The sequence below is a fragment of the Euprymna scolopes genome, chromosome 24, assembly GCF_053919585.1.
Source record: "Euprymna scolopes isolate OS-2025 chromosome 24, ASM5391958v1, whole genome shotgun sequence".
Taxonomy (NCBI): Eukaryota; Metazoa; Mollusca; class Cephalopoda; order Sepiida; family Sepiolidae; genus Euprymna; species Euprymna scolopes.
The window spans coordinates 85,258,646-85,274,891 of NC_136505.1; the positions used below are offsets into that span (position 1 = coordinate 85,258,646).

The window sequence follows — 16,246 nt, forward strand, 5'->3', positions numbered from 1 at the left end:
TACTAACCCTAAGTCCGTGATAATACAAAAAATAAAGAGTTGGATTCCCTATATTAAAAACCGACCTCGTGTCTAACACTACCTTCGGGTAGGGGACGACAAGTAAATAGAATCACATGTAAACTAACTCACACACCCCAGACAAAATGAGATTCTTCATTTTTAGGCGATTATGTGAACATATTAAAAAAAAGCCCAACTAATTTAAAATTTAGAGAGTGGGATCAGTTTAGTATATATATTAAAAGTAAAATCGTCTTAATTTTAGGTCATTATAAATTATTATGATTGTTCATTAAATTCTTTTACAACTTAAGCTGGTAAGTTCATAAAACCCGCAAATTATCACTTAAAAAGTAACCTCCCACATACACAAACGCACAGAACTTACATATTATAGCAATATTTGGTTAACTGTCCTAAAACGTTAGAATTACTTGGATATGGAGGCTCATTTTCTGTTAAATTTACCTGTAAAACAGACACTATAAATTCTTAAATTTATTTTTTTTTTTGCTTCTCGTCTGGTGGATGATTTTTCAGAATAAGAAAGGAAGAGAACGGGGCGAAATAAATGAGTACACAATGAATAAATGCTACCAAAAACAAGCGAAGCTACATTTTCAACTGCCTGGATAATTTTTTCTTTTCTTTTTTGTTGCACTTTAACTTTTTTTAAAGTGTTTTTAACTTAAAATAATGGTCGTGTAAAGCCTATTGAGTTAAAACCAAATAAAAATGGTGATATTATTTAAGCCATATTCGAGCCTCGATAATAGCTCAGAAATCAGAAATCAAAGTACTGATAGAAACGCACCCGAGAAATGTCACTATGTTCATCTGATGTTATGTGAGAACAAGAAAAAAGGCAGACATACTACTTTTAACTCTCGATAATGACCTAAAAATTAAATATACTAGTAGAAACCCACCCAATAAATGTTACCAAAGGCAAGATAATTACACTTGTACCTAACAAAAGAATGTATTTGACTTAAAAAACAACAAAAAAAAACAATTCGAACATTTACATCACATTAAAATAAATATCAAACAAAAAAAAAGTAAAAATATGCTGATAATTAATTTTCAAATCATGAAACACATTTTGAATATCTTTAAAATAGTTATTTAAAAATAAACTTACATTTTATGTTGCCAAATTTTCGAAGCCAAACGGTATCGAAGATGTTAATTACCCCCAAATACTTTCACTTAGTGGTCTAGGTTTTTATTGTCTTATAGAAGAGAGTGAGATTGGTCGACTCTGGACGGCATTGGCGCCGCCGTAGGAATCTCTAAGTATAAACATAAATGATCCCGGCAGAATCAAAGAAAATCACAAGGAAGCATGACATTTCACGAGTTCATTTCAAATTCAATTCAAGGCCAATCCTTTTCACACCTTTCGCCATTCCTCGTCATATTTGCCAATGTCGAGCAAGGGAGCGGACAAAAACCTAACCGGACAAAATCCAACACTTATATTCTACTTTTGATTTAATTAGCAATAATGTTTGATATTATTTTTCTTGACAAAATATTTCTTTAAATTAAAACAATTTTTTCAATAACTTGCTAATAAACTGTATTCTTCTAAAGGTTATCCAGCGAATTTTCGCAAAGTTTCAAGTTTTATTTTTTGTTTATTTTACGCAGATAAAATAAATTTAGACATTCTTTTAATGTTATCATGATCTATAGAGATTAGTTTTACTAATAGTTTAAAAGGGATTAATATTTATCAACGGTATCAGCAATGAAAAATTAACATAATAAAATATTAAAAGAATCGGTTTGGGAATCGGAAATTAGGCACAATTTTTTCCGATTCCAATATCCCCCAAACTACTGATTTTTTCCGATTCCCGATTCCGATTAATCGGTACAACACTATCATAAACTCATGACATTCATGATGATTGAATATACCATGTAACTGCAGTAAAATGTGAACATTAGATGTATTGATTTTTGGTATTGTTATAAAGTAATATATAAAATAGATATTACACCATTTTTACGAAATCGACTCCAATTTGTAAACTTTTCATAAATATTTGTATTAGTTTAGCATCGAGAAACAGAATAATATTACGATTTTTGTTGTGTCCGACTGCGATCGTTCCCGAAAGCTGGGTCCCGATTTTCCAAAAGAATTTCCCTTCCAGCGATGCCGAATCTTGTTAAATTTTATTTTGGGGATGCAACCATCGCAAACAAAAACCGGCTGGATACCATTCTTTAGAAGATCGAGGGTACGCAGAAAAATCGTCCTGAAAAGAAAAGCAGATTCATAATTTTTTTATGTTTAGACCAAATACATATCAGATGATTGTAGCTAGCACGTAAGTATAGCATCGGTTCTTCCCTTCGTTAGAAAACTTTTTAGCAAACAGAAGTAATTCTTTATTTTGCCTTGCCTTGTGTGCCTTCTATTTTGGGGAGGAGATAGAGAGTTGGATACCTGCGTATAAAACCTTATCACATGTCTATGTTTTTTTGTACGGAGGCAAGCAAATAAGGATTTAACAATCCATTACTTTAAACAAGAGTCAACAAATGACGAGTGTAAAATAAATATAAAAAAATGATGTCGCCAAAGTTACTCTTTTATCAATCTAAAATATTATTTTAACATGTCGCTAAAAAAATTAACATTAAACTATTAACTGAACATTACATCTCAACATCATTTAAAAAATATTGGATGTCTTTCTATCAGTATTAAATTTTCGATTTTTACCGATTATCAAAATACTTTGTGAAAACACACAATATACTAATATAGATAGATAAAAAGAACAATTTATTTTGCCTTTCGTAACATTTATTTCTTGAATATATTTTCGATCCATTCACATTTTTTATATATTATATATACATATTTTATATACATATATATTATACATACATACATATATATATATATTATACACATATATTATATATACATATTTTATATACATATATATATTATACACACACACATATATATATATATATTATACATATATATATATTATACATATATATATATTATACATATATATATATTATACATATATATATATTATACATATATATATATATTATACATATATATATATTATACATATATATATATTATACATATATATATATTATACATATATATATTATACATATATATATTATACATATATATATTATACATATATATACTATAAAAAAAAATAAAAAACGTATATAAGAATTTACACATAATTAATATTTATAAACCCCTCTCTTTTTTAATACACTCCTCCTCCCTTCTTTTCTAACTCCCCTTTATCTATGATTTATCCATTCTTATTTGACTTTATAACTTAGTCCATCTACGAATTCTGACGATGCTAGTTGGATTTTTTCCTCTCTTTGAGGATTTTCCTCTAGCTGAAAAAATTTGTAAACTCATTCTGGACTCACAGTAATAAATTTCCTATATACTGCTGTGACTACACATTGAGCACTCCAGTCCGGTTTTTTCACCACTGGTAGATAAATATATATATATATATATATATGTATATATTATACACACATATATATATATATTATACACACATATATATATATTATACACACACACATATATATATATTATACACACACATATATATATATAAAAATGTAAAGTTGGTTCGTTCTAAAGAAATACAACCATGTTTATACGTTACCAATTTATTTGAAATTTTCAGACAACCCATTTTTAGAGTCGAGGTATGTTTTTATGTTATTAAAATAAATTTACCTAATTAAAACTAAAATATTAAATAAAATAAATATATTTATTTATCGTTTCTGCGAATCTGTTCTGTTGATAAAACTGGATTTCCGGTTCGATTCATTTCACAGCCACGAATTGACGAAAAGTTTAATTTTCTGTTAACTCGATAAGTAAAAAAAAACAAAAAAAACATATTTCATTTGTTTATCTTCCAAATTTTTTAATTTACACATCTTTTCTTTATTATATAAGGCCAAAAAAAAAAGTTTGTTACTTGCTTTTGAGTTTTTTTTTCTATATAAGATTACTCATGCAGAGAGTGATCCGTGCTGAAATAATGTTATTTAAAAAGTCATTCTGAACATGAGGAGGTAAGGATGTTTTGTACCTATTCTGTACTTTAACCTTACAATTGAATAAATAAAAAAAAACATATCGTAAAACGTTATTTAAACGTGGAAATATGATTTAAAAAATAGCGCGGCTCTCTGCATTAGCACCATTTTTATTTATTGTTGTTGTTTCACGAATTTTCGGCCAACTATTCCTCTGGCCTTCATGAAAAGAAGTCCTTTTATAAATGTTCAGTAACTTTTTCCTTTTATTATTCTTAAAGAATAAAACTTTTCTTATTCATGAAAGATGTTAAGCCTACGTAAATAAATAAATGTTTGTACACGTGACAAATTATCAATAAATGGTTTAGTTACTTTTTTAAAAAAATGTTTGTAAAAGTGCGAAAGGCGACGTTACGTTGCTGTACAAACATTACTCCCATGCTTAATTTCTATACTTATAGGTTTTTGGAATTTTTTTTCACTGGATTATTATTGATGGGACACTAATTAAACAGATTATTAAAAAAAAATGTAAAAAAGAAATCATTATTTCGACATTTGAAAGTGGTGCTCACTTTTTAGTTACAACGTTCTGATAAATCAGTCACCCATTTTGTAAGCAATAAAAACGCGGTATATCAAAACCATAGAAAGTAAAAATAATGAGTCTCTACCGCATTTGTAAGTCAGAAATATATTTGTTTCTCAAAAAAAAAAAAATAGAGAGAACAGGACTTTTTTTTTTATTGTTTTCATGAAAATAAAGTTTCGAGATTTTTAATTATTTTTTTTTTACTTATTTAGTCAGTTTGTGGTTTTTTTTTTAAATTGTTTTTGTGAAAGGTGAGTTTTTTTTCAAAACTTTTGTTTTGTTTCTTTTTAATTTTTTTAAAGTATTATAAATTTCACTAACATGCTGGAGAAATGTTTAATAATTTGGTATTTTTTTAGATTAGGTCCACCTCCACAATTTTCCTTTCAATGACGACATTTATAGGTTTCCGAGTATGCTGAACACGCAAATTGCATTGAAATTTTGCGGAAATAAATAGTTGTATTATGCATTGTATTCTTCGGCGGCCATCTTTTTACGTGCACACGCGCCATAAACAAATACACACACGTAAAAAAGATGGCCGCCAAAGATTACAATGCATAATACAACTTTTTATATCTTGATAACTACTTATTTCTGCAAAACTTCGATGCGATTTTCGTATTCAGCATAGTCGAAAACCATTTCAAGTCGTCATTTAAAAGAAAATTGAGGAGGTGGACCTAATCTAAAAATTTACCAATAATTTTTAATCCCGTACGCCTCCCGATACATTGCTTCGTCAACATGCGACCATTTTATATCTCCCGAAGACACTTCCGTATTTAGAAAAAAAAAATAAATAAATAAAAAGTGACCGATTTACCAGAACGTGGTAACTAAAAAGTGAGTATCCCTTTCAAATGTTGAAATGATTTTTTTTTTTCAATTTTTTTTCATAATCTGGTTAGTGTTCAATCAATAATAATCCAGTGAAAAAATTTCAAAAAACCTATCAGTATAGAAACTCCACCACGTAAGTAAATAAATAAAAAATGTTACGTGCGCATGCGTTAGCCTTGACTAGGGGGGTACTAAGGGAACGACCATTAAATAATTCTGCGGGTCGCCATGGAACTCAACGCCCAAGGAGTATCAAAATAGTTTTCATGATCTGAAGAAATTTTTTTTTCCGAAAAGTGGGTGATCACTTTTCCATCTAAATTTAACTTAAAATGAGCACCCACTTTCTGGCCACCTGAGGAAGGGGCATTTATTTTCGTGTTTATTGGCTTAAAGGTTTTTTTACAAGGCAGTTTGGTACGCGAATGCATATTTAACAGTTTTCGTTTATGCTCACGCATAGCATAAACAAAGGCTACGTCTGTGAAATGGAAAATAGTCCCAGAGTTCAGGGGTTAATACCATGCAAAACAAATCAAACAAAAAGACTTTTAAACCAAGAAACACACAGAAAGAAAAAAAAATAGCATCCATTTTTTTTCTATCGAATTCATTTGCTGTTTTTATTGAAAACTATTTTCCCCCGGATTTTTGATATAATTTTCCATTAAGGGCTGTGCGTCTCACGTTCGTAAATAACAAAATTTTGTTTGTAGATTTTGGTGTGCTAAAAACGAATCTGCAAACCGTTTCCGTCATAAAAAAATAGTTTTTATGATATGAAGAAATTACTTTTTCGAAAAAGTGGCGATCACTTTTCCATGTAAATTTAACTTAAAATGAGCACCCACTTTCTAGCCACCTGAGAGAGGGGGGATTTTTTCCCATGTTTATTGGCTAAACAGCTTTCGTTTATGCTTACGCATAGCGTAAACGAAGGCTACGGCTGTTAAATGGAAAATAGTCCCAGAGTTCAGGGGTTATTACCATGCAAAAGAAATCAAACAAAAAACTTTTTAGCCAAGAAACAGAAAAATGCCACTTTTCGAAAAAGTAATTTCATGAATGTAATGAAAACTTTTTTTTTGCTACGTAAACGGTTTGCAGATTCGTTTTTAGCACACCGAAATCTACAATAAAATATTTCGTTATATATGAACGTGAAACGGGCCTTAAAGTAAAATAATACCGGATTTTTTTGAGCAGATTTGCCGTTTAGTTGTACAAATATCCTCACACCAGGTAATCACTAAAAGGGATTTTTAAAAGTCGTCACCTGTATCGAGCAAAAGTTTAAAACCACCGATTATATGCCAGCCTACATCATGGTAACATATATTGAGTGAGTTCCTAACAGTATTTTTAGTTTAAACTCATTTTCCCAAAATTTCCCCAAACTTAACATGTTCGATACACTCTGCCGCCATTTGTATTTTTCAGATATACCGATAAACATTGAATGTTTTTGAACCGATTATACATTACATAAAAACACTAAAATCTTATCCAGTTAGGTAGAACACTTACTTTTCTTGCCTTTGATAACATTTATTTGTTATATATTTATTTTTTGACAACTTCTTTGTATCTGTTTTTAGTAATATAAACCCTTTTCATTTAATGTAACGTTTAGTCGGCTCGAAAAACAGTGTTTATTGGTGTATTTGAAAGCTACAAATGGTGGTGGACACTGTTGATTACTTTAAGTTAGAGAAAGTGAGTTAAAACTAAAAAAACTATACAAAATACTGTCAGAAACCTATCCATTATGCCAGCCGATGTCATGGTAACATATGTTCGGTGAGTTTCAGACACTGTTTTGTATAGTTTTTAGTTTTCAACTTACTTTCCCAAACTTAACGTATTCAACAGAATTCGCGACCATTTCTGTTTTTTGAGCCAATTAAACATTTTACATTACATAAAAACACTAAACAATTATCCAATTAGGTAGAAACGTAAATTACCTTACCTTTGCTTTCATTTATTTGTTTTTGGACGACTTTTTCGAATCTGTGTATAGTAACCCCCCTCCCCCCACCATCAACCAAATATTAATTACTAAATCACATTTTTTAAAACAACAAAAAAAAAAGCATTTAGCGTTTCAACATTTTTGCTACGTTCGGCTTCATCCACTGATTGTTGGTCAAGTCCAAAACATGAATGATTGTAAGAAACTCTCGAGGATCCAGATCAAATTCTGCAAGAGCACCATTTTTTTCAGTTACGCCTTCTTTTTCACTTTTTGCAGTGGATTGCTGTACTAATATAAGAAACATGCATTTTCTCTTTTATTAAATTTTTCCATTACACCAAATTGAGCCACTGCAACGCGTGGCAGGGTACAGCTAGTATATATATATGTGTATAATATATATATATATATGTGTATAATATATATATATATATGTGTATAATATATATATATGTGTGTATAATATATATATATATATGTATAATATATATATATATGTATAATATATATATATATGTATAATATATATATATATATGTATAATATATATATATATATGTATAATATATATATAATATATATATATATATATAATATATATATATATATAATATATATATATGTATAATATATATATATATAATATATATATATGTATAATATATATATATAATATATATATATGTATAATATATATATATAATATATATATGTATTATATATAATATATATATAATATATATATATATAATATATATATATGTATAATGTATAATATATATATATATAATATATAATATATATATGTATAATGTATATAATATATATATATATATGTATAATATATATATATGTATAATGTACAATATATATATATATATATGTATAATGTATAATATATATATGTGTATAATGTATAATATATATATGTATAATGTATAATATATATAATGTATAATATATATATGTATAATATATATATGTATAATATATATATGTATAATATATATATATATGTATAATATATATATATGTATAATATATGTATAATATATATATATGTATATGTATAATATATATATATGTATATGTATAATATATATATATGTATATGTATAATATATATATATATGTATAATATATATATATATGTATAATATATGTATATGTATAATGTATGTATAATATATATATATATAATATATATATAATATATATATATGTATAATGTATGTATAATATATATATATATAATATATATATAATATATATATATACATATGTATAATGTATGTATAATATATACATATGTATAATATATATATAATATATATATATATGTATTATATATAATATATATATATATATGTATAATATATATAATATATATATTTGTATACTATATATATAATATATATATGTATAATATATATATGTGCTCATAATATATATATATATGTGTGTATAATATATATATATATGTGTATAATATATATATATATATGTGTATAATATATATATATATGTGTATAATATATATATATATGTGTATAATATATATATATATGTGTATAATATATATATATATATGTGTATAATATATATATATATATATGTGTATAATATATATATATATATATATGTGTGTATAATATATATATATATATATATGTGTGTATAATATATATGTATAATATATATATATATGTGTGTATAATATATATATATATATATATATATATGTGTGTATAATATATATATATATGTGTATAATATATATATATACATATATATGTGTGTATAATATATATATATGTGTATAATATATATATATATGTGTGTATAATATATATATATATATGTGTGTATAATATAAATATACTAGCTGTACCCTGCCACGCGTTGCAGTGGCTCAATTTGGTGTGATGGAAAAATTTAATAAAAGAGAAAATGCATGTTTCTTATATTAGTACAGCAATCCACTGCAAAAAGTGAAAAAGAAGGCGTAACTGAAAAAAATGGTGCTCTTGCAGAATTTGATCTGGATCCTCGAGAATTTCTTACAATCATTCATGTTTTGGACTTGACCAACAATCAGTGGATGAAGCCGAACGTAGCAAAAATGTTGAAACGCTAAATGCTTTTTTTTTGTTGTTTTAAAAAATGTGATTTAGTAATTAATATTTGGTTGATGGTGGGGGGAGGGGGGTTACTATACACAGATTCGAAAAAGTCATCCAACAACAAATAAATGAAAGCAAAGGTAAGGTAATTTACGTTTCTACCTAATTGGATAATTGTTTAGTGTTTTTATGTAATGTAAAATGTTTAATTGGCTCAAAAAACAGAAATGGTCGCGAATTCTGTTGAATACGTTAAGTTTGGGAAAGTAAGTTGAAAACTAAAAACTATACAAAACAGTGTCTGAAACTCACCGAACATATGTTACCATGACATCGGCTGGCATAATGGATAGGTTTCTGACAGTATTTTGTATAGTTTTTTTAGTTTTAACTCACTTTCTCTAACTTAAAGTAATCAACAGTGTCCACCACCATTTGTAGCTTTCAAATACACCAATAAACACTGTTTTTCGAGCCGACTAAACGTTACATTAAATGAAAAGGGTTTATATTACTAAAAACAGATACAAAGAAGTTGTCAAAAAATAAATATATAACAAATAAATGTTATCAAAGGCAAGAAAAGTAAGTGTTCTACCTAACTGGATAAGATTTTAGTGTTTTTATGTAATGTATAATCGGTTCAAAAACATTCAATGTTTATCGGTATATCTGAAAAATACAAATGGCGGCAGAGTGTATCGAACATGTTAAGTTTGGGGAAATTTTGGGAAAATGAGTTTAAACTAAAAATACTGTTAGGAACTCACTCAATATATGTTACCATGATGTAGGCTGGCATATAATCGGTGGTTTTAAACTTTTGCTCGATACAGGTGACGACTTTTAAAAATCCCTTTTAGTGATTACCTGGTGTGAGGATATTTGTACAACTAAACGGCAAATCTGCTCAAAAAAATCCGGTATTATTTTACTTTAAGGCCCGTTTCACGTTCATATATAACGAAATATTTTATTGTAGATTTCGGTGTGCTAAAAACGAATCTGCAAACCGTTTACGTAGCAAAAAAAAAGTTTTCATTACATTCATGAAATTACTTTTTCGAAAAGTGGGTGATCACTTTTCAATGTAAATTTAACTTAGAATGAGCACCCACTTTCTGGCCACCTGAGAGAGGGGCATTTTTCTGTTTCTTGGCTAAAAAGTTTTTTGTTTGATTTCTTTTGCATGGTAATAACCCCTGAACTCTAGGACTATTTTCCATTTAACAGCCGTAGCCTTCGTTTACGCTATGCGTAAGCATAAACGAAAGCTGTTTAGCCAATAAACATGGGAAAAAATCCCCCCTCTCTCAGGTGGCTAGAAAGTGGGTGCTCATTTTAAGTTAAATTTACATGGAAAAGTGATCGCCACTTTTTCGAAAAAGTAATTTCTTCATATCATAAAAACTATTTTTTTATGACGGAAACGGTTTGCAGATTCGTTTTTAGCACACCAAAATCTACAAACAAAATTTTGTTATTTACGAACGTGAGACGCACAGCCCTTAATGGAAAATTATATCAAAAATCCGGGGGAAAATAGTTTTCAATAAAAACAGCAAATGAATTCGATAGAAAAAAAATGGATGCTATTTTTTTTTCTTTCTGTGTGTTTCTTGGCTTAAAAGTCTTTTTGTTTGATTTCTTTTGCATGGTATTAACCCCTGAACTCTGGGACTATTTTCCATTTCACAGACGTAGCCTTTGTTTATGCTATGCGTGAGCATAAACGAAAACTGTTAAATATGCATTCGCGTACCAAACTGCCTTGTAAAAAAAACCTTTAAGCCAATAAACACGAAAATAAATGCCCCTTCCTCAGGTGGCCAGAAAGTGGGTGCTCATTTTAAGTTAAATTTAGATGGAAAAGTGATCACCCACTTTTCGGAAAAAAAAATTTCTTCAGATCATGAAAACTATTTTGATACTCCTTGGGCGTTGAGTTCCATGGCGACCCGCAGAATTATTTAATGGTCGTTCCCTTAGTACCCCCTAGTCAAGGCTAACGCATGCGCACGTAACATTTTTTATTTATTTACTTACGTGGTGGAGTTTCTATACTGATAGGTTTTTTGAAATTTTTTCACTGGATTATTATTGATTGAACACTTACCAGATTATGAAAAAAAATTGAAAAAAAAAATCATTTCAACATTTGAAAGGGATACTCACTTTTTAGTTACCACGTTCTGGTAAATCGGTCACTTTTTATTTATTTATTTTTTTTTTCTAAATACGGAAGTGTCTTCGGGAGATATAAAATGGTCGCATGTTGACGAAGCAATGTATCGGGAGGCGTACGGGATTAAAAATTATTGGTAAATTTTTAGATTAGGTCCACCTCCTCAATTTTCTTTTAAATGACGACTTGAAATGGTTTTCGACTATGCTGAATACGAAAATCGCATCGAAATTTTGCAGAAATAAGTAGTTATCAAGATATAAAAAGTTGTATTATGCATTGTAATCTTTGGCGGCCATCTTTTTTACGTGTGTGTATTTGTTTATGGCGCGTGTGCACGTAAAAAGATGGCCGCCGAAGAATACAATGCATAATACAACTATTTATTTCCGCAAAATTTCAATGCAATTTGCGTGTTCAGCATACTCGGAAACCTATAAATGTCGTCATTGAAAGGAAAATTGTGGAGGTGGACCTAATCTAAAAAAATACCAAATTATTAAACATTTCTCCAGCATGTTAGTGAAATTTATAATACTTTAAAAAAATTAAAAAGAAACAAAACAAAAGTTTTGAAAAAAAACTCACCTTTCACAAAAACAATTAAAAAAAAACACAAACTGACTAAATAAGTAAAAAAAAAATAATTAAAAATCTCGAAACTTTATTTTCATGAAAACAATAAAAAAAAGTCCTGTCCTCTCTATTTTTTTTTTTGAGAAACAAATATATTTCTGACTTACAAATGCGGTAGAAACTCATTATTTTTACTTTCTATGGTTTTGATATACCGCGTTTTTATTGCTTACAAAATGGGTGACTGATTTATCAGAACGTTGTAACTAAAAAGTGAGCACCACTTTCAAATGTCGAAATAATGATTTCTTTTTTACATTTTTTTTTTAATAATCTGTTTAATTAGTGTCCAATCAATAATAATCCAGTGAAAAAAAATTCCAAAAACCTATAAGTATAGAAATTAAGCATGGGAGTAATGTTTGAACAACAACGTAACGTCGCCTTTCGCACTTTTACAAACATTTTTAAAAAAAAGTAACTACACCATTTATTGATAATTTGTCACGTGTACAAACATTTATTTATTTACGTAGGCTTAACATCTTTCATGAATAAGAAAAGTTTTATTCTTTAAGAATAATAAAAGGAAAAAGTTACTGAACATTTATAAAAGGACTTCTTTTCATGAAGGCCAGAGGAATAGTTGGCCGAAAATTCGTGAAACAACAACAATAAATAAAAATGGTGTTAATGCAGAGAGCCGCGCTATTTTTTAAATCATATTTCCACGTTTAAATAACGTTTTACGATATGTTTTTTTTTATTTATTCAATTGTAAGGTTAAAGTACAGAATAGGTACAAAACATCCTTACCTCCTCATGTTCAGAATGACTTTTTAAATAATAACATTATTTCAGCACGGATCACTCTCTGCATGAGTAATCTTATATAGAAAAAAAAACTCAAAAGCAAGCAACAAACTTTTTTTTTGGCCTTATATAATAAAGAAAAGATGTGTAAATTAAAAAATTTGGAAGATAAACGAATGAAATATGTTTTTTTGGTTTTTTTTACTTATCGAGTTAACAGAAAATCAAACTTTTCGTCAATTCGTGGCTGTGAAATGAATCGAACCGGAAGTTCAGTTTTATCAACAGAACAGATTCGCAGAAACGATAAATAAATATATTTATTTTATTTAATATTTTAGTTTTAATTAGGTAAATTTATTTTAATAACATAAAAACATACCTCGACTCTAAAAATGGGTTGTCTGAAAATTTCAAATAAATTAGTAACGTATAAACATGGTTTTATTTCTTTAGAACGAACCAACTTTACATTTTTATATATATAGATATATATATATATATATATACTGCCTGATATATTATACACACATATATATATAGATATATTATACATATATATATATATATATACTGCCTGATATATTATACACACATATATATATATAGATATATTATACATATATATATATATATATAGATATATATATATATATTATACACACACATATATATATATATATTATACACACAAATATATATATATTATACACATATATATATTATACACATATATATATATATATATTATACACACACATATATTATACACATATATATATATATTATACACACATATATTATACACATATATATATATATATATATATTATACACACACATATATATATATATTATACACGCACATATATATATATATTATACACACACATATATATATATTATACACGCATACATATATATTATACACACATATATATATTATACACACATATATATATTATACACACATATATTATACACACATATATATATTATACACACACATATATATATTATACACACATATATATATTATACACACACATATATATATTATACACACATATATATATATTATACACACATATATATATATTATACACACATATATATATATTATACACATATATATATATATATTATACACACATATATATATATTATACACACATATATATATATATTATATACACACATATATATATATATATTATATACACACACATATATATATATTATATACACACACATATATATATATTATACACACACATATATATATATTATACACACACATATATATATATATTATACACACATATATATATATATATTATACACACATATATATATATATATTATACACACATATATATTATACACACACATATATATATATATTATACACACACATATATATATATATTATACACACACATATATATATATATTATACACACACATATATATATATATATTATACACACACATATATATATATATTATACACACACATATATATATATATTATACACACACATATATATATATATTATACACACACATATATATATATATTATACACACACATATATATATATATTATACACACATATATATATTATACACACATATATATATATTATACACACACATATATATATTATACACACACATATATATTATACACACACATATATATTATACACACACATATATATATTATACACACACATATATATATTATACACACACATATATATTATACACACACATATATATATTATACACACATATATATATTATACACACACATATATATATTATACACACACATATATATTATACACACATATATATATTATACACACATATATATATTATACACACATATATATATTATACACACATATATATATTATACACACATATATATATTATACACACATATATATATTATACACACATATATATATTATACACACATATATATATATATATATATATTATACACACATATATATATTATACACACATATATATATTATACACACATATATATATATATATATATTATACACACATATATATATTATACACACATATATATATTATACACACATATATATATTATACACACATATATATATATATTATACACACATATATATATATATATATTATACACACATATATATATATATTATACACACATATATATGTATATTATACACATATATGTATATTATACATACAGTTGTGCCCGATATTATTCATACCCCCCTTGAAAATTGAGTTTATTAGGTGTAACTTTTGTAAGAATTTATTGTTTACGTCCATATTGATACATATTCTTAATAAACCTCTTCTGATCATTTTCGTCATTTTAAAATCTCGGGATACTTGTAATAAAAGAAATATACAGCTATTTATAAAATCTGCAATGTTCAAAAATAATCATACCCCCTTATTTTTTCAGTATTAATCGAGTTTCTGACTGTTTGTTTTCTGTTTGATTCTTATTTTGAATGCTTTTATACAACCTTTGATTAATTTCATTTCGTTTTTTGCATTTTTCAGAAATTAAAATGATATCAACTGAAAACCAATAAAAGAATAAAAATTATTAGAATGGGGAAGAAAAAAGAGCTTAGTAATGATCTTAGGACTAAAATTGTGAATTCACATAATGATGGTTTAGGTTACAAGTCAATTTTCAAGAAATTTGAGGTCCCTACAGCAACAGTACAGAGCATCATCAAAAAATTCCAGAGCCACCACACAACAAACAACTTGATTGGTAGAGGAAGAAAAAGGAAACTGTCTGCTAGAGCCACCAGGAATATTGTAAGAAGTGTTAATGCAAATCCAACCACCACTAATAAGGACATTTTAGAAAATCTGGAGTCTTCTGGCATAAAAATATCAAGGCAAACATTGCAAAGGACTCTGCATGAAAATGGTCTGAAAGGAAGAAGACCAAGAAGGACTCCATTGCACACCGGAAAACACCTTGCAGCACGTCTAAAGTTTGCTAGGACCCA

At 26.6% G+C, this 16,246-nt stretch overlaps 1 protein-coding gene across 1 annotated transcript in view; it reads right to left on the minus strand.

Annotated features, from left to right (window-relative positions):
* LOC145246469 (flap endonuclease GEN homolog 1-like) overlaps nucleotides 1-16,246 on the minus strand; it is a 78,735-nt gene that overhangs the window by 37,893 nt on the left and 24,596 nt on the right. Inside the window, exon 3 of the mRNA XM_080108088.1 lies at nucleotides 2,099-2,276. Within this exon, the coding sequence (XP_079964214.1) occupies nucleotides 2,099-2,276 (178 nt within the window). The remainder of the gene's footprint in view (nucleotides 1-2,098; nucleotides 2,277-16,246) is intronic.